Source organism: Myotis myotis, unplaced genomic scaffold, assembly GCF_014108235.1.
Source record: "Myotis myotis isolate mMyoMyo1 unplaced genomic scaffold, mMyoMyo1.p scaffold_m19_p_18, whole genome shotgun sequence".
Classification (NCBI taxonomy): domain Eukaryota; kingdom Metazoa; phylum Chordata; class Mammalia; order Chiroptera; family Vespertilionidae; genus Myotis; species Myotis myotis.
This window is the reverse complement of record NW_023416322.1, coordinates 14,534,848-14,562,119: the sequence shown is the minus strand read 5'-3', so window position 1 is coordinate 14,562,119 and position 27,272 is coordinate 14,534,848. Positions and strand designations below refer to the sequence as shown.

Sequence of the window (27,272 nt, the reverse complement as noted above, 5' to 3'; positions counted from 1 at the left end):
CCGGACACTTTCGCCCGGTGGCACTCGCTTCCGCTCCCAGAGTTCCCGCCCCCGCTTCAAACTGGGAAAATGGCGGGGGCTCCCGAGTTGGTGAGACTTTCGCCTCCGCGGGACCTGGAGCGAGCGGCCGGGACAGAAGACCGCACCCCGGGCCCCGCCACTCCCCGCGAGGACTTCCGCGTGCGCTGCACCTCGAAGCAGGCCGTGCTGGAGCTGGTGGAACTGTGCGGCCGCTTCGTGCGACAGCTCGGGGACGCGCTGCCGGAGGAGATTCGGGAGCCCGCGCTGCGAGACGCGCAGTGGGTACGGGCCCAGTAGCCGGCACTTGTCGTTTCACCCTCTTCCCCGGTCTTGGGGCTCGAGAGGCTGCGCGGGCAGAGTTAGCGGTGCCCAGGCTCAGGAAGAGCAGCCCGAGGAGCGCGAGGGGACGAAATAGATCTAGTGGCCGCCGGGCATTAATTACCTAGAGAGAGACCCACGCTGCCCAATAGAAAAGAACGAGGCGAGCTATGTAGGTAACTTATTAAAAGTTAGAAAAGACAGGTGAAATTCACTGCAGTAACATGTTTTACTTAACCCACTATGACCAAGATAGCGTTTTAACTTAATAATAACACTTTTAAAAACCCGACGGAGATATTTTTCGTGCTTTTGTTAGTGCCCGGCTTTTCCCGTTTGGTGTCCGAAACGTACAGCTCATCTTCTTTGGGATGAGCCGCCTTTCAAGGCCTGGCAGCGCCCGGTTCGCGTGCACGCAGACCCGGGAGGATTTCTCCGGGAACGGGAATCCTGGAAGTCAGTCGGGCACCAGGCTAGCTTTTGGCCTTTCCGTTTGCCTGTGTTTTAAGAATATCTTGTGAAGAGAGTGAAAACATCTCCCCTATAAGTCTAAACCAGATAAGGAAGCTGTCTTGATTATAAACTTCTCCTAAGATCATAACTGGCCCTTAGAGCACATTTCCCGTTCCTTTCTCAAATATTTTGTAAATAAAGCCTTTGAAGATAGTTTTTTTTTTTTTTTTTTTTAGGGGGAAAGGTACAACAAATGGAGGGATTGGTGGCTGTCATAACAAAGCACACATTTTATATGTAGGAAAAAAAGCTTAAAAATTTTAAATGCAGCACACCGGTGAGCGTGAATGATCATAATGCAAACAATAAAAATAAAGGTGAAGTGGAAGGCGAATGAAGAAATACTCCCCGAGTTGTGCTGTATTCCCGTTTTGTGTAAACAGTGGCGCTTATTCCCTCCTGTAACCAAAGACGCTCTCAGTGGTTTTTTGGGAAGGAGACTGTTTTATTGTGTAACGATCTTAGAGTTTGCCCCTTTCTAGGAACTGCGAAGGTAAACGACCAAGGGAATCGACTTGTGTTTTATTTTAAATAGGAGAACAAATAAAAGGCAGAGGCTTTAATTATGTTCATGTACCTCTGTCTAAAAACCACATAATATAGTAACAGATTTTCTTTAAAAAGTAGTATTGGTACAATTGTGCCAGTACTACAATGACAATTTGTATTCCCAGATAATCCTTGGAAGTCCACATATAAAGTAAATATCTTACTTTATAAAAATTTTAAAGTGTAAAATAACGTATTTTATTTCATAATTATGCATTATTTGATTTACGCTTATTTTTAATTATACAAAATACCAAATATATCCTCATTGTAAAAAAAAATAAAATAACATAAAGCAAAGTCTTCGAATTTCCCTTCCCCATCCCTCTTCTTTCCTGGAAAAAATTTACTATTTTGGAGGGTACATAGAGGTTATAATCCTTCTACACCCTTCTTTATGGTTTTACATCTCTCTCTCTCTCACTTTCTCTCTTTCCCTCTCTCTTTCTGTTTTTTTGTTTTGTTTTATACATTAAGTGTCATGCTGATGTATTGTTAGCAACCTGCTCTCCCCCATTTTTTTTTCTTTTACCAAATATGTCTGTCAGTATTATGTACAAATATACTTCATTCCTTTCAAGTATTGCATGGTATGAATATATTGAATATTTAACCATTCTTCTAATTTTGAATTTAAATTTTGTGATTTTTCTCCTCAGTATTTTATAATTTCAAACAGTGCTAAATTAAACATTCCTAGTGTATCCTCTTTATGTTCTTACTAGAGGCCCGGTGCATGACATTTGTGCACTGGGGGGGGGGGGGCGGCGCGGACCCTCAGCCTGGCCTGTGACCTCTCGCAGTCTGGGACCCCCACGGGGTCCTTAGTGCTGCTGCGGAGGCGGGAGAGTCTCCCGCCACTACGCTTGCCAGCCGTGACCCCGGTTTCTGGCTGAGCAGTGCTCCCCCTGTGGGAGCACACTGACCACAGGGGGCAGCTCCTGTTATGAGTGTCTGCCCCTTGGTGGTCATTGTGCATCACAGCAACCGGTCGTTCAGCCATTTGGTCAATTTGCATATTAGGCTTTTATTATATAGGATCTCACTTCTAGCAATGTATCCTAACCTAAAGGACTATTCTCATCCTATATAATGAGATGACCAGTCGCTATGATGTGCACTGACCACCAAGGGGCAGACGCTCAACACAGGAGCTGTCCCCAGCCTGCAGGCCCCAAGGCCAGTCAAGGTGGGTGCTAGTGGGAGCCCCCTGTTCACCCTGCTGATTGCCCCACAGATCGGCCCTGATCTCCAGCCAGGTCTAGGGACTCTACCCGTGCATGAATTTTGTGCACTGGGCCTCTAGTTGTTAGATAATAGGGTATGTGCATTCAAAATTTTAGTGGTGCTTCCATATTCCTTTAATCTTTTATTTTCTTTTTACTTTTTGTTAATCCTCACCCTAGGATTTTTTTACCATTGAAAAAGAGTGGAGGCGGGGGTCGAGGGGGGCGGGGGGCAAGAGAAAGAGAAACATCAATGTGAGAGAAACACATTGATTGGTTGCCTCCTGCACATGCCCCGAACAGGGCTGGGAAGTGAATTGAACCCCTGACCCTTAAGTTTGCAGGCTGATACCATTGAGCAACACTGGCCAGGGCAGTCCTTTATTTTTTAATGTATTAACATTTAAAAAAATAATTCTTCATTGTTGAAAGTATTATATATGTCCCTTTTTCCCCCCATTGACTCCCTCCAGCCCGCCCTCACCCCCCCACCCCTGCTCCAGGCCTTCAGCACCCTATTATCTGTGTCCATGGGTTATGCATGTATGCATATAAGGTCTTTGGTTGATTACCTTCCACCCACCAATCCTCTCTGCCTTCCCCTACAAAAAAATAGACTAGTACAGTGAACACCCATATATCCATCACCAAATTTAACAGTTATCAAAAATTTGTTACTTCTAATTTTCACACAAATTCGAGATGTCGTGTCATTTCATCCTACATATTTCAGTATACATCTCTAAAAAATACAGTCCTTTATAAAGCAGACATAATTTCACTTTCTTTTAAGCATATATATTTTTCTTCTTGTTAACAATGACGTTCATTCACAGTATATGTAGTATTTATACTCTTGAGATTCAACTGAGCCCAAATTTGTTAGGTTTTATTTTTTTATTTCATTTAAGAAGTATATATATTTTTGTTTGAAAGAATATTCTAAAATTTTGGATTGAATTATCTCATAGGTAGCTTAATGGCTATCAGTGAAAGTGTAGGTAGAATTAATTACAATGGAATCTTCATTGAAAATAGTATACTAATAGTCTAGTCTGCCACTTTTTAAATATTCTCTTTCACAAATCTGAAATTATGCCCTGGCAGGCATTGCTCAGTGGTTAGAGTGTTGGCCTACACGCCAAAGGGTTTGAGTCCAGTCAAGGGTAGCATGTACCTGGGTTGTAGGTGTGATCCCCGCCCCCGGTTGGGGCATGTTGGGAGGCAACCAATCCATGTGTCTCTCACATCAATGTTTCTCACTCTTCCCACCTTCTTTCCCTTCCATTCTACAATCAATGGAAAAAGTATCCTCGGCGAGGATTAACAAAAAACAAACAGATTATCTTGCCAAAATGTTTAAATTCAGTATTTAAAGTTATTTTTAGTGACATTACTATTGTGAATGTATTGCAGACTTTTGAATCTGCTGTGCAAGAGAATGTCAGCATTAATGGGCAGGCATGGCAAGAAGCTTCAGATGATTGTTTCAGGGGTAAGTGATGTAACTTTCTCCTTTGGTTGCTAATTTCTGAGTTATTTTTGTAGCTACTTTATTTTGAGTCTTCATTTTCATGTTCTCTTTAAAATGTATTTTACTGGGACGGGGGGGAGAAAACTAATCTAGAAGACTGTTGGTTGTAATCTGAGGAAAACAACACAGTAGGTACCTTGATCTTTATATTTCTGTCTGGCATCTCAACGAGACTTTCATCAGATCAATCTTTAAAAGTACCCTTGTCAATAGTTGCTTGGAAAATACTGTGAAACTATCCCCAGTTGAAGAAAAAGGCCCAGAGAATTCCTATGATTAATACCTTATGAATCAAGTTGTATTTTTACAAGTGATCCTTAGACAGTGAAGTACCCTTAGAAATGTGAAGTTAAACTATAAGAATACTATGTCAAGTATGAGATCAATATTTAGAGAGCCTCCTTAAAAAGACAACATTTTCCTGGTCCAAAGCAGACTTGATTGTACCCTAACTAATGTTATTGACATATCTAAAGAAATCCCAAGTTTTTGGTAGAAAGAAAATGTTCAGTGTAGGAAGAAAAAAATCAGTAGAAAAATAATAATGATCAGTGTGGGGAAAGAAGCACAATTCTTCAGCAGTGTCCTGAGAAGTGGGCCAGCGTGTTTTGTCTGTCCCCATAGTGATATTATAGAGATCTGACCAGCATAGTTTAATACCACTTTTAACTGTTCTGATTATTCAGATACCCTTGAGCTGATTCCAAGCCCATCAAATAACCCTGTGTGGTTGTAATTTTTTTTTCAACATTGAGATAATACTTTGCCCAGAAGACTTGGGATTATTACAGGGATAGGCAAAAGTAGGTTTACAGTTGTAATACAAATAATATAATAATTAATAAATAATAATACAAGAATAAACTGTTTTGTGTACTCACAACTATAAGCCTACTTTTGCACATCCCTATGTAGTAGTTATTTCCTCAGAGTTACTATATTGTACTTTCTGGTTTATGTATTAAGACATTAAAAACAGTAACATTGGATTTCTCAAATATTATTAGAGTAATTGTAGGGAAGAGGGAGTGCATCAGAACCATCTAGAACAGGGGTGGGCAAACTTTTTGACTCGAGGGCCACAATGGGTTCTTAAACTGGACCAGAGGGCCGGAACAAAAGCATGGATGGAGTGTTTGTGTGAACTAATATAAATTCAAAGTAAACATCATTACATAAAAGGGTACGGTCTTTTTTTTTTTTTAGTTTTATTCATTTCAAACGGGCCGGATCCGGCCCGCGGGCCGTAGTTTGCCCACGGCTGATCTAGAAGTTCAAGCTATACAGCCTTTACTGTGTCTTTATCTGACTCTTTTTCTCTAAGGTCACTTTGGAATTGCTTTATTGATTGGCACAGACTGCCTTTAGCAATAGGATTAATCAATTTATAGATTAACACATATATTTCCTGAAAGGTTAGTAACCTGGGTGGAGTATGTATATCTTTGTCCCCTTCCCCCCTTATAACTGTGAGGGAAAATAGTTAAAATTTGCTTTTTTCATGGGCTCTTGATAAATGTCAACCACTATGCCAAATGCCAGGAAATAGATGCAAGGACATGGTCCTTACCATTTAGCAACTCATCGTTAATGGAAGGAAATGGACAAGGACACTATACTCTTTGGGAAGTGGGAGTAGACATAACACACTAGGTTGTTAAATGCATGTAATAAATGAGAATGTGCTAGACAGAAAGGAAGTAGGAAGGACATTTCAAGGAGAGGAAATAGCATGTGCAAAGGCACAAAGGAGTGCTATGTTTTGAAAATGTCAGAAATGAATTAGGAAAACTAATGGCGGATATGGTCAGAAAGATAAGTTGGGGCCAGATCACAGAGAGCCCTCTAGGATGTGCTGAAGAATTTGTACTTTACCTTGTAGGCCAGTGGTTCTCAACCTTCGGGCCCTTTAAATACAGTTCCTCATGTTGTGACCCAACCATAAAATTATTTTTGTTGCTACTTCATAACTGTAATGTTGCTACTGTTATGAATCATAATGTAAATATCTGATATGCAGGATGGTCTTAGGCGACCCCTGTGAAAGGGTCATTTGACTGCCAAAGGGGTTGCGACCCACAGGTTGAGAACCACTGTTGTAGATAATGGGGAACTGGTGAAGGCTTTTTTTTTTAATGTATTTTTACTGATTTCAGAGAGGAAGAGAGAGACAGAAACATCAATGATGAGAGGGAATCATTGATTGGCTGCCTCCTGCACATTGGACTGAGCCCGCAACCCAGGCATGTGCCCTTGACTGGAATCGAACCTGGGACCCTTTGGTCCGCAGGCCGATGCTCTATCCACTGAGCCAAACCGGCCAGGACTGGTGAAGGCTTTTAAGTAGAACTTAACACGAAAGCTAACTGCTGGCTCTGTGTGCGGATGAATTGGAGAAGGGAAAAATTCAAGGCAGGCGAACCTTAGGGAGGTTATTGCAGTAGTACAGCATAATACCTTGAAGATCTGCCCTATGACAGTGGGAAAGGAGAGAAAAAGGTGCAAGAGATGTTCAGCAGATAGAATTAATAGGATTTGTATCTGCTCTTGATACATAGAAGCAATAAGTAAGCTTCACAAGGGCAGAGGTTTTTGTCTATTTTATTCCCTGAGATCATTGTATAAATGAGTGGACAAACGAATGAGCAAATGAATGAATATAGGGAACATAGGAATATACATATAAGTGAAAGCAACTTCTTTTCTGCCCCTTAACTACCCTGAGTGGACTTGATTTTAGGACGATTGACCAGGCACATTTAAAAATTAAAATGTAAGTTCCTTGAAAGCAAGGACTATATTTTTTTCTCATTACTATGTTTTTAACACTTAGCTTGACACACAGTAGGCACCCACTAAATATTTGTTGAATTAATGACTCTTCCCTGCTCAAATTGTTTATACATTTCACTTTTATAGCTTTATCATTAGGTGGCGCTATGAAACCATTTTCTTCCCTACATAGAAGATTTAGCTGGGAGACTTGATTTTTTCTTTTTTAGCTGATTGTGAAATAGTACATTCTTCCTTTCAGGTTAGCGATTAAACTTTTCAAATGGAAATTAAAATTTAGGGGAGGCTGCTCATTTAAATGACTTTTCAAAGTAAGAAATGACCATATCTCTTTTAATAATCTTCAAAATAAGTAATTTAGTTGGACTTAATATTTGTTACATAAATGAAAGGCCATACTGCACCTCAGTTATATCTACCCAATATGTAAATATATGCTGATATATATCAGAAGTGTCTAAAAAGGGTTCCAAAAAATACGTATGGTTCTTCTCACTAATGAAGCTTTGACATAGCAGAACACAAGCTATAAGACCAGTTAAGCTGATGACCTTTAGTATTTAATAAAACTTTAAAAAAATTTATTGATTTTAGAGAGAAAGGAAGGGAGAGAGAAACATTGATTTTTTTCCTGCATGTATTATGCATTTGCTGGTTGCTTTTTTAAAAAAAGAAAATATTTGTATCGATTTTAGACAGGATGGGACAGGGAAAGAGCAAGAGGAATATCAATGATGAGAGAGAATCATTGATCGTTTGCCTCCTACATGCCCCCTACTGGGGATTGAGCCCACAGCTCAGGCATGTGCCCTTGATGGGATTTGAACTCGGGACCCTTCAGTCCACAGGCTGACGCTCTATCCACTGAGCAAAACCTGCCAGAGCCATTGGTTGCTTCTTGTATGTGCCTTGACCTGAGATCGAACTGCAACCTTGGCATATTGGGATGATGCTCTAACCAACTGAGCTAACTGGCCGGGGCCTCTTTCCCCCTATAACTGTGAGAGTATTATAATAGAAGTTAGTATTTAGTATTAAAAAAAAAATAGGTTTCTCTGATTAATCAATTGTTCAATATATGAATGAATCAATCACCAAAGTGAGGGCATCCACTAACTTGCCATATTTGTTTTCCTTAATTACTCTCTGTTTTCTAAATTTAGTTTAATTACATTACATGTCTATGTAGAATATAAACAGTGTTTTAAGAAATTTTTTTGATATGTTTTTTTCTTTAAATAGATTCTGATATCAAAGAACTTGAAGATCACTTTGATGAAATCATAGTAGACTTAGCCACGAAACGTAAGCAGTATCCCAGAAAGATCCTTGAATGTGTCATAAAAATTATAAAAGCAAAACAAGAAATTCTGGTAAGATGATTTATCTTTAATATAGTAAAGTTTATGTTGTGTCTGTATAACTACAATAAAAAATTAAAGTATAGAATTCATGTAGAGATAAATGACATTTTTATTTTTCCTTCAATTGCTACTGTTTTTGTCCCTTGAAGACTTTTTCCTGTTCTAACACACTAACATAGACTTTGAAGATGGAAGATTGACAATGACTTTATAATTCTGATACCAGGAAGGGAAAAAAAGGAGAAATTTATGTTTTAAGGCTTTTCTTTCTATTTGTCATTTGTGTTTAGCATATTATTTGTATACCAGTGGCCCTGCACACAGATCTGTGCTCGAGTAGCTCGCTGCTCCACCCTCCTGTAGCTCTTTGCTGCAGGTAGCTTGCTGTCCCACCCTCCTACTGATTGGCCGTTATGTGACAGTGTCCTGACCAATTTGCATATTACCCTATTATAAGTATAGATGAGTACATATTTTGGAAGACCCTTTAGTCAAATTCATGGTGAAAACTGAGTACCTTTTCGTAATACTGAAATTTGCTTTATGAATTGTGTGTAATTTGTTTAGCTCCCAAAGTCATCATGGGTCAAAAGTAGGTTTGTGGGGAAGTGGCTTTGGCCTCTACAGCTAGAAATACATGTTGTTTTACATTGTGATATACTCTTTTCCCTTAGTTTTTAAAATGAGCATACTTTACATAAAAATCTTTTGATTACTTTCCTTTCAGGAATTGTTTTAGACAGTAAAGGCAGGTACTTTATCTAAAATATTTTAGTCATTCTATGAGAAAAAATATTTATAAGCAGAATTTTTCCTTTTTTCTTCTGTAGCACTTATTCTTCAAAGAAATACTCTACTTCATTCCCCACCCCCTTTTTAAAGTTTTCTTAGGAAAGACATTCAAAATATGTCTCCTTTCCTATTAACTACCCCTTCTTCCCTGAAAAAAACCTAGTAATCAGTATCGCAAAAAGAAAGAAAGTTGGCAGGCCTAATCAAGGTACTGCTGTGGAAGTTTAAAAGTGATGCAAAACGGATGGGGTGAAGATACTAAAGACAGTTTCTTTTTTTATTTTTACTTTTTTTATTTTTTAATTTTTAAAGAGAGGACATAGTCTCCACTTTTCTTAAACATATTTTTATTGATTTCAGAGAGGAAGGGAGAGAGAGAGAGAGAGAGAGAGAGAGAGAGAGAGAGAGAGAGACATCAATGATGAGAGAGAATCATTGATCGGCTGCCTCCTGCACGCTCCCACTGGGGATCGAGCCCACAACCCTGGCATGTGCCCTTGACCGGAATTGAACCTGGGACCTTTCAGTCCGCAGGCTGATGCTCTATCCACCGAGCCAAACTGGCTAGGGCAAGACAGCTTCTTTTTTTAAATTTATTTTTTATTTATTATTTTTTTGTTTTCAAGAAAAACGATTTTAAGTATAATAATGTTACATGCAATAAACATTAATATTTCAATAAAAAAGATTTTAAATATAATAATATTACCAAAACTGTACTAACATAGCATATCACAAAAGTTGTAGGAAATATTAAAAATCTGCAAATAACAGGATTACTTCTATTCTAAGTCAGCTTCTTTTCTCTCTTTCTCAATCCCTCCACCACCACCCCCAGACCCCAGCTCCCAAGACAGCTTTTTAAAAAACCTTCTTGGCTCTTGCTAGCTTTGGGCAAGAGTAAGGAGGAAGATTTTCCTCTTTTTGCCTGAATTGTAGATCCTGTTCCTATAATTCTGCTACTGTAGTCCTAGTGTATCACAGGATATATAGGCTTTAATGTGCTGACATGGCAGTGGCAGCCACTTTTAAAAACAGTTTCTGTGGGAATATGAGTTCTGAGTTCCAAACCCTTGTCTTAAAGTGAACTTTTGAAAAACAGTTCACTCATAATTTGGAGACTACCTAGTACTTGAAACACAAAATTTAGTCTCTGTGCCTTTAATTTGCTTGATTGCTTGTCTTAAATTTTTTATGGTGTAATTTCTTAGTGTATGCAGTAGGTGGCAATACTATAAAAGGTATAGTTCAGACTTAGATTGATCTTTTCTTTTCCTCTCCCTTTCCTACAGATTGCAGGATTTCATTTTGGGAGGTTTTTTGGGGGGGCAAAAGAATGGTACAACTAATAGTATATTTGCTTACATTAGCTGAAGAAAATGTTTATATGAGGCATTAAGTGGTGAAATTAAATCTGTTTTAATTTATATTATGTTTAGAAGGAATACCACCCTGTTGTACGCCCATTGGACCTAAAATATGACCCTGATCCAGGTGAGTCTGTTCATTTGTGGTAAAAATGCAGAATCAGCTTGTAACTTTTATGGGTTCCTGATACTCATTTAAAGGTGTCAGCATCAAGGGTATCTTCCCTTTGATGCTCCAACTCACTACCAGCCAGCCATGTTTAGCTCTTTACTAAGGATATGAGAAGTTTCTCTAAACCTACTGACTCAGAATCTCTAGGAATAGGACCCAGAAATCTGGGCTTTATAAAGCTTTCTCCTGACCTAGACTATTATAACAGCTTTCCAGTCTCTTACTTTTATTATAATACTCTCCCATCTCTAACTTTGCACTATGGCCAGAGTAAAACTATTGAAGTACGCATGGTGTCACTTTCCAGTGTCGCCTTCATTGGTTTTTATTCTTTACAAAATAAAATCCACTAAAAATACAATGTTGAACTTAAGAAGAGATGTACACACTTATTACACCTTTCAACTCAATTCTGTTTCCATTTAGATCCATCCTCTAAAACAGAGAAATCAAATTGATACAAAGTTATGTAAACCCAGAAACAAGTGGCATTGCTAAAAATGTGGGATCATTATATTTTTAAGTGGCTCCATTCTCACATTTAAAAATTTGTAACAATTTTCCTAAGAAACCTTTTGGAATTTACTTATGGCATGCAAAAGTACTGCTTCTGAGGTATTAAAAAAATTGTTAAGACCTGATTAATTTGTAAGGGATAGTTATATGTATGGCTTTGAGGACCTTACTTTTGTTGAATTCTGAACTACCAGAAAGGTCTCCTTGCCCTCCCCAAAACCCCCAAGTTAATGGAATAAATTACGAAGGGGAAATACAAGCATAAAGATACTCTGAAAGTACTTAAAATCACAGCATTCACTGTGTTTGAAATAAAAATTGACCTAGACTTAATGCTTAGTTGTCATGGTTCACCAAAAAGGGATAGTTGCCAAATGCAGTGGTTGAAATATACTTGTTTTGGTTTTGAGCAACATAAAAATAAGAATTGAAACTTGTGGTATCATAATATTCTCAAGTATTATGACTTTTTAGACACAGTTAATTCCCTCTAAAGAAACTTGGTGACCTTTTTATCTTAGGAAGGAAAACAGATTTGCTTTAATGGTCCCTTGAAGGTCTACATGATTTTATTCCTACCATTCCAATAATTGTATTAGAAAAATCTCTGTATCATATGATTCTGACTTCAAAAGTAAGCAAAGGAATAATTAGAGTCTATCTTCTGGATAAATTTTGAGGAGATTTGGTCATTATACATTTTCATAATGTTTATAAGCTTAGAATAGCATCAGCTCTTTAAGCATAGCAAAATTAGCTTGCAGTTATATTAGCTTGCTGTACACCCTTGGACAAGTCACTTCAAGCATTAGTTTCCTTATGATAAGGGACCTAATGCTTTCGGTGTGAGTACCAACTCTAAATATTACAGAAACGTTCCTGCCTACTTATTTGAGGTTGTTTTTGAATCATGTGAGATAAGGGGCTCTGTATAACTAAAATACATGAATAGTAATTGATAAGGAGATGCTATGTAATAATAACCCTATTATAAATTTTATCCCATTTACAGTGGTTTGCCTTTTAATATTGCATAGCTTATAATACATCTAGCTGGTAAAATCATATGAAATTAATTAAAATGGCTTAATGTGGAAAACAAATATATATGGAACATAAAAATCTAAATAAGCTGCATGAGAAAACGTATTGGAACTTCTTGAAAGTTACTTTTTGTTACTAGACTATTAAGTGATATCACATGTTTTTGAAAGCTGATACTTTTTAAAGAGGTTGTCTGGTTTTCAAAACAATATAGTCTTCCCTCGGTTACTGGGAGGATTGGTTCCAGGATCCCCTGCAGATATAAAAATCCACAGATGTGAAATCCTTTACATAATCTGCTCACATCCTTCTGTATAATTTAATTATCTCTAAATTACTTATATCTAATACAATGTAAGTGCTGTGTAAATAATTGTTATACTATATTGCTTAGGGAGTAATGAGAAAAAAAGTCCATACATGTTTAGTACAGACACAATTATCACAGGCCTAACTACATCGTACATGTCAGCAACAATGTAACTTTTTTTTCATCCATGGTTGAATCCATGGATGTAGAATCCCAGATACAGAGGAGCAACTGAACATAGGCAGTGTATACTGTATAACATTGGTTTGGCATAGTTATGTTAGGAACTTTAGGGAATACAGAGGTAAGGTAAAGTAGACAGATGCTCCCCATAAAGAGCTTATGTCTGAGTGGAAGAAATAGGAGATGAACATAAAATAGGATTCTATCGTGCCCTCTAACTGGTTCCTTTCCCAGTTTTCTCCGTCGGATAAAATGACACCTTCATGTACACATTGCTTTAGCCATAAGTTAACCTTGAGTTTTTCCTCTTCTGAGCTCCTCATATCCAGTCTGTCAATAAGTTCCACAAATTATTCCATGGAAATATAATCTTACTTTAATCTACTTCATCTCATTATTATCACCTCGAGTCTCGGTCACCATTACTCTAGCCAGGATTTGTACACATGCTTTCTAGAAGGGCTTCCTGTTTCACTCTTGCTCTCTTCCATTTCAAGGTGTAGACATCAGGCACAATTGATTTTTTAAAAATTATTTCAAATATATCAAACATAGAAAATGTGGAGTACAAGATAATGGCATCTTTGTACCTACCACTCATACTTGAGGGCTATTCACATTTTGCCAATTAAGACCTTTTCAGGAACTAAAAGGTATGGATATAGCTGAAACTTTCTTTGTAGCCTCCACCATCCCATTCCACTCCCTCTTCAGAAGTAACCACTATCCTCAAGCTGAGTGGATCCTTCGTATTCATGCTCTCATAGGACAGTTTGTAAACATAGAGGTTATTTGTTTTTTTCAAAGAGTGGATAAGATTCATCCACAAAATTGTTTAAGCCTAGGGTGCATGTCTGTGGGCATGATATTTGACTTAACTGATTTAGTATACTTTTCTTTTTTTTTGTTGTTCATAGAAATATTAATTGTGTATATACTTGGGATATTCTTTTGAAATTTTCTGTATTCATTCAATGATGTTTTAGAAAAAGATGGGGAGTTTGTGAACCTCAAGTCAACTTGACTAGAAGTCTAAGATACTTTTAAAAACACAAATCAGCTTTCATTCTCTGCTTAAAATCCTAAAAGCTTCCAATTTTAAAATATACAATAAACTTCAAACTTCTTGGCATTCCCCTTACATAATCTGGCTCCCAACCTACCTCTCCAAATTCATTTCAGGCACGTACCTTTTTGCTCTAACCACCCTAATTAAAATAGCCTCTCCTCAATTCTCAATCATAACACTTATTTCCTTAATAGCATTTGTTACAATATGCAAGTATTTGTGTGTTCCCTTGCTTATGGTCTTTCACAAAACTGAAAGGTCCATGAGCTTTCTTACTTGAGTTTGCATTATGTAGCCAGCATAGGGCACCATGCTCAATAAATACTGAATGACCACTCTTCGTCTACATAGTCAGTATGTTTATTGAGTGTCTGCTATAGGCCAGAACTGTTCTCAGTGTGGAGAATATAATGGTGGCCAACACAGACAAGATCCTTGCTCTATGGATCTTACATTCTCGTGGGAACAGAAGAGTATAAACAAATCTAAAAATAAATAATATCAGCACTAGAGTGGTTGTTTAGGTATGGGAAACACTTTTCTGAGGAAGTAACAAGAAGGAATTTATCTTGTGACAAGAGGAAGAGCTTTTCAGTTAGAGAGAAGAGCTAGAACAAGTTTCTACACCAAGAATGGGCTTGAGTATTTATGGAACAAAAGACCACTGAGGCTGTAGTGGAGGGAATAGAGGGAAAGAGCATTACAGGATAAGGCTAAGGCTAGATAACACAAGTAGGAGTTTGAAAGTCTTTGGTGCCTTAAGAGAGATACTGTACTGAAGGAGCTGGTGGGGTGCAGGTGGGAGTGGATGCAGAAGATTACACACCTGCTGCAGACCTGTTTAAGTTGTAGCGTAGGGTTATCTTCCAGAAAGTCATAAATCACAGCTCAATTTTTGGTTTCATTTTCACCAGGGATGCTGCTTTACTCTATGGTTCTTATGTTTTTAGTTACTCCTTTAGAACCAGTACAAGCCAGCCATTCTATGTTATGTCTGCTCATGTACATGCGTGCTCACTCATGCTCTAAAATACATTGGAAATAGAAAGGAAGCACTCAGTGAACACTTTTTTGATGAATTTCTGAATTTTTGCAGGCTTTTGGAATTTTATGTTTCCTAGTTTAGTCAGTCCAGTGACCTGAAAGCAAAACTAGGTTGATTACTCAATCTTTCACTTCCACTTTTTCATTTCCCTATGTTTTAGAAAGCCAGTGACTAGGGAAGGCATTATCTTCAAGGGTGCTTAACTTCCACATTTTAAAGAACAAACTTGTTTTTTTAATATCCTTGCATCAATCTTCTGATTAGCTGCCTACCAATCGGATGAGTTTTCATAATCTTTTGTGATCCTACTAATAAAACTAATAATTGCTCCCATATTGTCTTCTTTTTCAAAATGTTCTTTGAAGTTAATTAAAGAGACTTTTCCCCCTCGTCCTTCACTAAACATGTAGTGATGACAAGGAGCTATTTTAAGTTTCTCTGCAGTAGACTTGGTGATACTTCCAGTTCTTTTGCTGACCCTATAAGCAGAGGACTTAAGAGCCAGTTCCTCTTCTTCCTAATAATGCCAGCTTGCTTAAGCCACTGCCAGCATTTTTACAGGTAGCCACCCACTTACAAATTGTTATGTTTCAAGAATTCATAATTAACCTGAGCTTTGGAATTTGAAATGCATTTCCCCCTGAAAAACACAAATTTATCATATACTAGAAGCCTAAGCAACCGTTACGGCGGAACGACCAGAATGACTGGTGTGCACTGACCACCTGGGGGACACTGCTCAGCCAGAAACCAGGCTTATGGCTGGTGAGCGCAGCGGTGGTGGTGGGAGCCTCTCCCGCCTCCACAGCAGTGCTAAGGAGCAGCGAGCAGGTGGGCAGTAAGGAGCGAGGGGACCTGGACTGCGAGGGGGACACAGGGAGTGGGCCTAAGCCAGCAGGCGGACATCCCCCTGAGTTGTCCAGACTGTGAGAGGGTGCAGGCCAGGCTGAGGGCCCCCACCCCAACCCAGTGCACAGATTTCATGCACCGGGCCTCTAGTGGTATTATAAATGGATAAGTTTTTAGGCCAACCTCTAAAGACCTGTTTAATCTATCAAGTAGCTGAACTACTATATTTGTGATGAAAAATATTAGGAATTTCCCAATTCAGATGCACATTAGTTCTACTACATGTTGTCTAAATAGGATTTGGGATCCCTAAACACCTTTTGTATGATGAGAGGGTAAATAGTGGTGCCATGAAGATATTCCCATCAAGGCTGTGGAGAGAAAGCCATTGGGAATGTGTGTGGCTCCATCTCTTTCAGGGCAGTGACCAGCTATTGGCATGGAGATAGTCTTCAGTTAAGTGTTTGTCTATCAGGAGTATCTATATGTTCTTACTAGTTACAAAATAATCTTGAGAGAGTGAGTGAAAAGTTTATATATTTTGAAATTTCTGAAACAGATATTAATGTTGGAAAATGTTTTTTTGATGCATTTACAGATAATAGTCACATATTTAGTGATCATTTTTGTATTTGTTTTTCTCCCCTTTATATACTATATTTTTAATCATTGTGTATTTGGTTTTATTCTTAAAATTATTGATTCTTTTTAGTTTTCAATTAAAGGAATTTAATTCACTTAACTTAAACATACTGTAATATTAATAGTTAAAATAGATTTAACTATAGAATTGTCCTATTTTTAATTCTTTACTAGGCATAATATGTTTTTATTTCAAGAGGTTTTCATGCCATAACTGGTTTGGCTCAGTGGACAGAGTGTCAACTTGCAGACTGAAGGGTCCTGGGTTCGATTTTGGTCAAGGGCACATTCCTGGTTGCGGGCTCAATTTCCGTAGGGGGTGTGCAGGAGTCAGCAGATCAATGATTCTTTAATCATTGATGTTTCTATCTCTCTCTCCCTCTCCCGTCCTCTCTGAAATCAATAAAAACATATGTTAAAAAAAAGAGGATTTCATTATGTTGGAGCTGATTTTTGACCACTTTTAGATTTTATTCTTATGAGTATAGTATGATTTTTGACAAAGTGATGTTTTGGAAAGTTATTTATAGAATATAGAAGAGCAAGTGTTTTGGATTCGAGGAAGTATGGTTCCACTTCTATTCAATTCTGGGTACATTTTTCAGCTCTTGCAGCTTGTTTCCTTATCTATAAAAGGAGGCTAATGAAACCTGCTTGCCTCACAGGGTTGCTAAAGGTATTACATAAGATTGATTGACAGTGTATGCCAGCTTATACTACTATAGGGATGGGCTGTCAGAGGATCAGTTAGGGGAAGTTTTCATGCCATTGTGTTTCTCTTCTCTGAACTCTCTTTTACTTTTTGACACCTAATTTCTCAAAAGAATAATCTATACTGATTAGCTTCACTTTTAATCTCTCCCTTTGTAAAAAGCCAAAAACATAAGAACAGCAGTATTAATATTTGTAATGTTAATTGCTTTAGTTTTCTATTTGCTTTGTTTGCTTTCGTGTCTATCAGTTCTTTCCTGTACACTCCGATAGGACTGTAAAATTCCTCTCACTGTGGTAAACACTTCAGGTTATCCATCAAATTCATTTTTAAAACCTTTTTCTTTTTCTTGAGGTATTCCTCTGGGAGCCTTTTGTCTTCCTGTTCTAATCTGGACTGGTTGCTCTCTAGGCCTGGTGCAAAACTTATATCCTGTCTGTTCCTTTCCTCATCACCTTGGGAATTTCCTTTCCTTCTCTAATGTTTGGAATCATGTTTCCTGGTTCCTGTGTTTTCTTCTTTCTTGATTTATTCCCTTGTTTTGGCATAGCACTTCCTCTTCCACCCTACCTCCTACCCCGACTCCTCTCCAGCCTCCAGCACCAAATCTGTTTAAGGTGACTCTCTTTGTAACACCTGTAAAGCTTTTACTCCTTTCAATTCTCCTGTTGGATTGACCTCACCCTCCTTTGTGCCTCCACAGAACCCTCTGTCATAGCCTTGTCCATCATACGTATGGAGCACTCCACATGCCAAGCACTGTGTTCAACACTGGGGAGTCCAAGGTTGAGAAAATGAGGTTCTTGTTCCCAAGCAAGTTCTGATAGATAATGAACAGCTTGATTCTCACTGGAGGCAGTACTGCCCCCTAGTGGTCCTTTTGGAAAAGTGGGGGTTCAGAGAGTCGGGCCTGTGGACTGAAGGGTCCCGGGTTGGATTCTGGTCAAGGGTACCTGCCTGGGTGGTGGGCTCGATCCCCAGTAGGGGGCGTGCAAGAGGCAGCCAATCAGTGATTCTCTCTCATCATTGATGTTGCTATCTCTCTTTCCTCTCTGAAATCAATCAAAATATATTTTGAAAAAGTGGGGGTTGGAAAGTGTTTGGTTAACCACAGTAATAGGGGGGTACAGCTGGCATTTTGTAGTCAGGAAATAAGAATACTGAATGTCTTATATGTCCAGCACAACTTTAGAATATTCCACCAGACATTTATGTGTGAACATATGTTTATAATTATCTAAGCCTGGGGCCTGACTCCTTTTTACACACAAACCCAAACTACTCTTGGTACTTTTTACATTGTCATTGCTTGTGCAGCAGATGGAGAACAGTTGTTGTTGTCCCATCAGTGTGGGTTTATAGACAATTAAAAAGTAGCACGTGTTTTTAAAAAATTAAGGATACCTTGGATGATAGATTCTTTTGTAAACCATGCAATAACAATGAAGAAGAATATGATTGTCTTGCCCAATACATAAAAGTAGGACAATTTTCTAGAGTAAATATTTAAAAAGATTTTGTTCGTTATTATGTATATGCGTGTGAATACTGTATTAGGGTGTACATACAGTGCACAGCTTGATGACTTTATATCCACACCTACACATAAACACATGTAACTACCTTGCTCAAGAATGCGGAGTGTCTGCATAGTTGGGAAACAGGATAAACTTATTTTTAAACAGTGTGGTAGATATATTTTCAAGTAATATGCCCATTGCATCTTCATGTGTACAATAAATACAATTATTAGAATATAGGGGACTATAGGCTTGGGTAGGAAAAAAATTACATTGCTATTTTTACTAACCTCAAACTGAAATTTAGCATTTCCTTTCCATTTAGAATGCAGGAAATGGTGGTGATACTAGCCATACCTGTAACTTTTTTTGCTACTAGAAGCCACAGATATTTTCAATTTCAGTTGTTGGAGATACTTCACAATATTGTTTATACTCATTATTTTCATATTACAGTAATTATTAGACCTGCCACTTGATGATGTTATTTAAATCATTAGTAAAGGGACACATGTTACATATACAACTTTTTTTAAAAATATATTTTATTGATTTTTTTACAGAGAGGAAGGGAGAGGGATAGAGAGTCAGAAACATCGATGAGAGAGAAACACCGATCAGCTGCCTCCTGCACACTCTCCACTGGGGATGCGCCCGCAACCAAGGTACATGCCCCTTGAGTTGAACCCGGGACCCTTGAGTCCGCAGGCCGACGCTCTATCCACTGAGCCAAACCGATCAGGGCAGAACTTTTAAATAATCATATTTTTAAATTTTATTTTAAAACATTCTGAAATTCTAGAGTAAGCAAAACTAATGTATAATGATAGAAATCACATGAATGGTTGCTTCCTATAGAGAAGGTTGACTGGGGAAAGGGAACAAAAGAATTTTCTGGAGTGATGGAAATGTCCATCCTGGTATATATTTGTGAAAGGTGATTGAATGCTAAACTTAAGATATATATTTCACCGTATGTAAATTATATATCAATTTTAAAAACCAGTACATTAAAAACGTATTCTGAGAAGGGGTCTATGGGCTTCATTGGATTTCAAAAGAAATTTCTGGTAACAAAAATGGTTGAGAACCCTTTCTTGAGCCCATCATGTCACCTTTGAGTGACTGCTCTTTCGGGGCCTGCTTTCAACTTTGAGTGCCTTCTTTCTCTCATTTGCTTTTACTATTCATTTCCTTTTTTTCTAGAAGTGTTCTCACTTTTTTGAGCTAAGGAAAGTCAGAAAAGGAAAATAGCAGCTATAAAAGAAATTATTTTCTTGACTTATTTGCCAGTCTCTTGAAGCTGATAAAGTTATAGTCCTTCTAACATAGTTATGGACTTGTTTGCCTAGACTTTATGAAATTTCTGCCCTGGCTGATGTGGCTCAGTTGGTTAGAGTGTCCTCCTGTGCACCAAAGGGTCTCAGGTTTGATTCCCGGTCAGGACACTGGAAATAAAAAGGAAATTTCTAGTGACTAAAAACTAATTTGTAGACAATTTCATAATAGAATGATTTTTCACATTTCTGGTTTCTCTTGGAGTTTTAGGTTTTATCCCTGAATATGCAGGTCTGTTATGAAGTAGCCGTGAACACTTATAACAGAGGTTAAAAGAAAAGAAAATATATTTGGAATTAGAAAAGCATCAAAGAAGTAAGAAAAGAAAAATTAATATACTACCCGCAATCTATTCCAGAAGTTCCATTTAGGTATCTTTGATGCAGTGTGAATACAAATTCTAAAGTCCAAATATGTTTTATTTTTGTAAAATTCAGAATAGTATAAATATCAAATATTAGCCCGTGTTTATTTTAAATGTGATGATAGGGCTTGAAGATGTTAAACATAATGGTAAATAATATAGGAACAAACATGCTTTCATCTGGAGTCACAGTGTTAAGACTACTCATAATACAACTCTTGTTGTCTATCATATGTGTATAACTTTCTTTTACTCTACTGTTCTTATGTTTTTAGTCTTATGTATCTAGATAAATTTAAAAGGATACTTGTTTTAATAGATTATAAACTATCCTAAGAAAGCTTGAACTAAGGTGAATAGCCCTGACAGATGTTTATCTAGGTAGCATCTGCATGTCTTTTATGATGTTATTAGATTTAAAAATATAAAATACTGTTTGACGGTTTCTTTGCAGCCTCTCGTGTGGAAAATTTGAGATGCAGAGGAGAAACAGTAGCTAAGGAGATCAGTGAAGCCATGAAGGTAAAAACTATATGCTAAAAAATTATAAAATGAACAAAATCTGTAGCTAGGTATTTGCTTTTAGCAGCCATATGTGTTTTAGTCTATTGTAATAGGAATTCTTAGTAGTTTTTAAAATAGGTCATTAATGACTTAATTAAGCAACAGTGACATTCAGAATAACTACCATTTATTAGATACCTACTGTGTGCCAGTATTATACCTGGCTTCTTTAAAGGTTGGTTATATTTTTGAGTTCTGAGAGTTAGCAGTCCAACAAATGATTTTGGATAATAATACCAGCTAACATTTAGTGAGCATTTAGCATGGATCAGGTACCATTTAACTGCTTTACATATATTATATTACCTCATTATCCTTCCAATAACCCTATGAGATAGGTACTGCTATTTCCCTATTTTATAGCTGAAGAAACTAAGGCACAGAGAGGCTAACTAGATTGTCCAAATAAGTAACTCAGCCAGGATTTAAACTCTGGTTATTTGTCTCCAGAGCTTATATTGTTAACCACTATAGTATATAGCATATCAAATTGGAGTCTTAAAATCTTCTATACTAATAAAAGGGTAATATGCTAATTAGACTGGACATCTTCCGGACATCCTTCTGGACAAAGCCACAAAGTGGCAGCGGCCGAGGTAGAGGCGGTTAGGGGCAATCAGGCCAGCAGCTGTGTATTTCTGTTTCAACCTGAGATTAATTTTGAGTATTATTGTTTGTTTACTTTTTTAAGTCCTTGCCTGCATTAATTGAACAAGGAGATGGATTTTCCCAAGTTTTGAAGATGCAGCCTGTTATCCAACTCCAGAGAATCCACCAAGAAGTCTTTTCCAGTTGTTATAGGGAGCCAGATGTTAAACCTGAGAGCTTTATAACACAAATAGAAACCACACCAACAGAGACTTCTACCAGCAAAACCACTAACGTGGTACTGAAAAGAAAGCAAACTAAAGACTGCCCCCAGAGAAAATGGTATCCATTGCGGCCAAAGAGAATTTATCTTGATACGTAAGCTATTTTTGTTTATCTCGGGAGTTGAAATTAGGCACTGTCAGCATTTAGATTAAAGTCTGATGCCTAGACAGAACTTCATTTAAAATAACAAGTAACTCTTTAGTGATTTCTTTATACAGATGTAATAACTGTCCTGGGGTATGATGTAATATTGTATTTCCTCAATGTTTCGTCTATAGTCGATGAAAAGCATAGTTTTAAATGTTGGCACAAAGCCCATCAATGAGTATAAACAGTACAATCTTTTACTGTCCTTAAATGCCATCAACTTTTGGCTGCTTTACAGCTTTTATGGAATTTTATGAGTAACATTCTGTTTCCTGGATATACTGCTTTCTTTAAAAAAGAGCTGTGTAACAGTTGTCTTCATTTAAGTGCTGAGAGGAATCACCAGTTCTGCACAGGAGGGTTTTTGTTTTTGTTTTTTTGGTGTTTTTTTGTTTTCAGTGTGATTTGTTTTATCAAATGAATGTGCAAATGAAAGACTAGCTTTGACTTTGTCACTCTAGTTCAGCTAATTTAGGTCTGTGAGTTTAATTGTAGGAAGTTTTGTTTTTATTTTGTGTTATAAGACAAGACAGCTACTATTTGTGGAAGAATTTCTCCCAATATTTCTTGCCCACACATTGTTTTTCATAGACCTTTTAATTTTTAAGCATAATTTGACTTGTGAATAATATTTTTTAAGGATTTCTCATTATTTCTTTGTATATGACTCCAGTTCAAAAATATACATCAGAGTAATACATTAAGAAATTGTCATGTGGAATAAATATAGATGTAATCTGAACTATTTCATATTTAAGGATGTTTATATATCAAGGATATAATCATTGGTAGAAGTCTGAGAAAGCTATATTGCCCCTACTTCGAATATTTAACTACAGTTCCTTATAGCTCCTGCTGTGTCTTTTACTCACATTAACACAATGTAGGCAGGGCTATCTAACTTGCCAACTGTTTCCCCTTTTGATGATTGTACCTTCATTCGTTTGCAAAGGAATTTATTAATCATGAGGTTGGAAATCTCTACTTCTTGTGTTTATTATGTGTTAATAATCATAAATGTCAAAATGTGACAGAAAGTCTGTCTCAATTAGGAAAACTTTCATAGCCACTTTATGGTATTCTGTATTTTAATGTTACAATTTGAGATCTGTATATTTGTATAAAGCAGTTTTTTTTTATTAAAATAATGTGCAATGACTAAAATCTTTATACTGTGATTTTTGTTTGTTTTAAAAAATATATTTTATTGATTTTTTACAGAGAGGAAGGGAGAGGGACAGAGAGCTAGAAACATCGATGAGAAACATCGATCAGCTGCCTCCTGCACACCCCCTGCTGGGGATGTGCCCGCAACCAAGGTATATGCCCTTGACTGGAATCGAACCTGGGACCCTTCAGTCCGCAGGCCTACGCTCTATCCACTGAGCCAAACCAGTTAGGGCATGTGTTTTTTTTTAAGAGTTGTCTTAGGCACTTTTGAACCCAGCTTTAGTTGAATGGTAGCTCAGTACCTTGCATTTCAGAACATACTAAATTTCATTTTTAAATTGTTTGAGTCTACAGAATATTGCTATTCTAAGGCAGTGTTTTTTATAGTATATAATTCTGTATGAATTATTTTACTCCAAAAGCCTGCAAACAAAAGAATTATTAATTCTCCTAGATTAGATAATTGCATTATGATTATAAAAGAAAATTTCTCTTTTAAAAATGATACATATTGAGATGTATATTGTTTAATGAACTTGATGTCTTGGACTTGCTCTGAAATATGTCAGCAAAAGGAAAAGGAATAGCTTAAGCAAATGTGGTAAAAATCTTGATAACATTGTATCTGTGTGATAGATATATTCTTGTATCTGGAAATTTTTATAATTAAAAATATTTTCTATTTTATTTTAATTTTTTTGTTAATTCTCACCTGAAGATATTTTTTCCATTTTTTTTTTTTTTTTTTTTTTTTTTTTTTAGAGAGAGTGGAAGGGAGCAGGGGGGGAAGGGAGAGAGAAAGAGAAAGAAGAGAAATATCAATGTGAGAGAGACACATCGATTAGTTACTTCCCACACGTGCCCTGACGAGGGCTAAGATCAAACCTACAACCCAGGTGTGTGCTCTTGGCTGAGAATCGAACCCGAGAACCTTCGGTGCACAGCCTGATGCTCTAACAACTTAGAAACACCAGCGAGGGCAAGTTTGTTCTATTTTAAAACCCCCAGACTGACAGCTGAAACTTGAAGTCCCTCAGCAAGTCCAAAGTTTCACGCCATAGTTAGAGCAGTCTGTATTCAGGTGTCCAAAGAAATGAATTTAAAAAAAAAAAAAATCAGGCATTTATTCATTACAGTAAAAGCAGAAAGCTGTACAAGAAAAATGTAATCATAGTTACAGATTGACTCCACAGTGAACAATATTTGTATAAACATAATAATGAACATCCCAAATATGAATTCAGTAGGAAATTGGGACAGTCATATTGGGAAGGTCAGAGGATTGGGGATTGATGAATACAGCACAGGCACTGGACAGTCAGAACAGGTAGTGGTCCAAGCACTGTGGTGGAGTTCTGGAGGCCCCCTTAGCTGCTGGGTCCTGGGGAAGGCCAGGGTGTGCCAGCACAGGAACTAGAGCAGGCAGGTCGGCCTGGAGAGGGCACTGAGGAAGCTTCTGCCCCGACTAGCCCAGAAGTTAATTTTGCTCTGGTAATGTGTGACCGCCTGAATATCAGCAATGAAATGGGAATGTTTGGGAATGAAACGTTTATCACAATGGGACATCAGTGCCTAATCTCTAAAATAGCTGAATCAAGAGATAGCACACTTTGGATATTACTCTGGTTAGGGGAAAAACAGCTAAGAGAGTGGAAAGTAGTTAACTTTGTGAAAGAACCTAGGGAAGGGAAGTAGGCAAAGGAACTGACTTTTTGTGGTTGACATAAGCCTTGTACATTTGATTCTTTTAATTATGTGCATAAAATACTTGCATAAAAATAAATTTGATTTTTTAATGATTTTAAAACACAAATGCAAGTGAATATAAGTTGTCTTTGACACTATCATTGAGAATTAAGACATAAATTATATGCCAGAGGCTGCCGCAGGGTATCAGTTCCATTATCTCAGTATATTTCAGATAAGACTTGTAGTCCCTGTTTTTAGCTGAGACATTTAGTTTGGGTTCTTTGGAGTGCTTTCCCTGCTCCCCCACTACCCCCCAGCTATTTGTTTTGCAAATAGATTCTATGATCAAGCCTCTGTGTACAAAAATGAAGAAAAAAAATATTTCTAAAGCAGCGGTCGCCAACTGGTGGTCCATGAGGTCCGAAAGGTTGGCAAACCACTGAAGGGTTTGTGGGGATTTTATATGAAAGGACTTGGGGAAATCAATATTTTATTTATTTGAAGCTTCAGGGTTGAAGAGTCCTCTTGTGTGCATTGCTGTATCTCTATGGTGCTTGTACCATGTTGGCCCTTTGCTAATATTAGTTGAATGAATGAATGATTTTATATTGCAAATTTCTAACTTATCACTTCCTCCAAGTCACAATCTCAGACATACATGACTTGTGGCATTCATATTCATGATTCATTTTTTAAATACATTTTTATTGATTTCAGAGAGGAAGGGGGAGGGAGAGAGAGATAGAAACATTAATGATGAGAGAGAATCATTGATCGGCTGCCTCCTGCACTCCTCGCACTGGGGACGAAGCCTGCAAACCAGACATGTGCCCTGACCGGGAATTGAACTGTGACCCTCCAGGTTCATAGGTTGACACTCAACCACTGAGCTACGCTGGCTGGGCTATATTCATTATTAATTCCGCTTAGAAGATGGGCTTACTTTTGTAGAGGATGGGGGTGGAGGCGGGGTTTAAAGGACTGAGGGCAAATCACTAGGAAAACTGTCTGAATTAGAATTCTCATTTTCTGGCTATTAGAGCTTGAAGCCTAGTCCCCAGATCCCTGCCTGATCAGAGAAGAGGGTGGCATTCACCGCCCTCAGAGTGACTTCGTGATGCTAGAGATACATCTGCCTCTGGCCCTCCTTCCTTTGGCTGCATTCCCTTGACTTCTGGGTGGCCTGGGGGACCCAGGGGAGACCTGGCTCCTCGGGGTCCCCTGCTGCAGCTCATGTCTATGCCTGTGAAGGGTCAGGCCACCTAGCATCACCTCAGCTCGCCCCATTCAGAGAATGGCTCCCATGCCCTTGGGCTCAAGTGGATTTCAGGGCCTTCCTTGCTGCCCACGTGTGTGGCTCTGTGGCCACTTCCTCCGCCATGATGGCACTGGAGCTCTCTGTCCATTTTTCATGTCACCTTGATGGAGCATGCCCCTCTTCACTAGTCCCTAGTATCTGAGACTTGAGCGTTTCATTCTCATTGTTCCTTCAAACTCTTCTGAGGTTTAGTTCTTCCACGAAGCAGCCAGTGGTGACCGCTTCAGGGTCCTAGCTGCCTGAGACACCCCAACAGCCCCTCAGCACCCCCCCCCCCACCTCTGCCCTTTGGAGCACCAGCTGGTGCAGTGGCTCTTTCCCAGATAAGAGCCCCCTCATGCCTTGGTCTCTACTTTCGAAGCTCCTTTTCTTTCAAGCCATTTTACAGTTGAGCATCACACTAGAAGACCAAGTAGGAAAGTAAGAGGGGACGCTGTGACCTACACATCTGGCTTTATTTCCTTCCCTATTAGAATTTTGTTTTTGATAGGGAAAAAGGTTCAAGTAAGTGTAGGTATGAATTTTCTCTGATCTCTATGTATGCCATATCTACCCAGCTCTGCTCCTGTGGGAGTGTAGAAATTAGGGGATGACTGAAGAAAAAAAAAAGGAGAAAAAGAAATTAGGGGATGGCAGTGACAGAATAATGACATGTGGCCAACTTGTAGGGCACCTCTGCTCCAGGTCGTCCCACGTATCTCAGCTTCAGAGCCTTGTGATCTTCCCAGTCACATTCCAAACAATATTTTAAAATCATTTTTTATAATCACACCTTTGGCTCTACAAATACTCAATGAATCGGAATAGTGTGCTAAGGTGTATGGATATTCTTGAACCAAAGCATAGACCCTGCCCACCAGCATCGGCCATTGGTCACAAGAGACATCAGTGGCAGCTGGGAATCCAGTGTGTGACAGTGAGAGGGGGCGGAGGGAAAGGCCCAAGACTGGAGAGGGAGGGGTAGGGGGAATCCATACTGTTGCTGAGGTTCCAGGCACCCAAAGGGAAGATGAGAGTGAAACTCACGGGTTTTCAGACTTCTGTGGAATTAGCTGTTTGCAAGAAATTGTTTTGCCTGGTTTCGGAAACTAATGGAACACTAAGAAATTCCTGTAATTTACTGGCAAATCTTAATACTTACTTGCATTTTCTCTTTGGTATAAGCCCCGACCCAATTCTTCTTTTAAAGGAGATTTTCAGATTTGACAGATGAGAAATACTCCTAACTAAAATGAATCCTCATTTGTCTCACACTCACAGGGGACAAAAG

The 27,272-nt window shown here is 38.2% G+C and overlaps 1 protein-coding gene across 3 annotated transcripts; it reads left to right on the top strand.

Annotated features, from left to right (window-relative positions):
• Window positions 1–38: 38 nt before the first annotated feature.
• On the top strand, window positions 39–22,567 carry NSL1 (NSL1 component of MIS12 kinetochore complex). 3 transcript variants are annotated; one of them, XM_036343375.1, is made up of 6 exons: window positions 39–303; window positions 4,044–4,122; window positions 8,197–8,327; window positions 10,550–10,604; window positions 20,088–20,192; window positions 20,696–20,763. In XM_036343375.1, exons 1-5 carry the CDS (start codon window positions 70–72, stop codon window positions 20,117–20,119), a joined length of 531 nt encoding a protein of 176 aa, XP_036199268.1. In that variant the 5' UTR covers window positions 39–69; the 3' UTR covers window positions 20,120–20,192; window positions 20,696–20,763. The 3 variants fall into 3 exon arrangements, with proteins under 3 accessions (XP_036199268.1, XP_036199267.1, XP_036199266.1); XM_036343374.1 differs by having other exon boundaries at window positions 20,088–20,248; XM_036343373.1 differs by lacking the exon at window positions 20,088–20,192 and adding an exon at window positions 21,497–22,567 and having other exon boundaries at window positions 55–303.
• The last annotated feature ends 4,705 nt before the right edge of the window (window positions 22,568–27,272 follow it).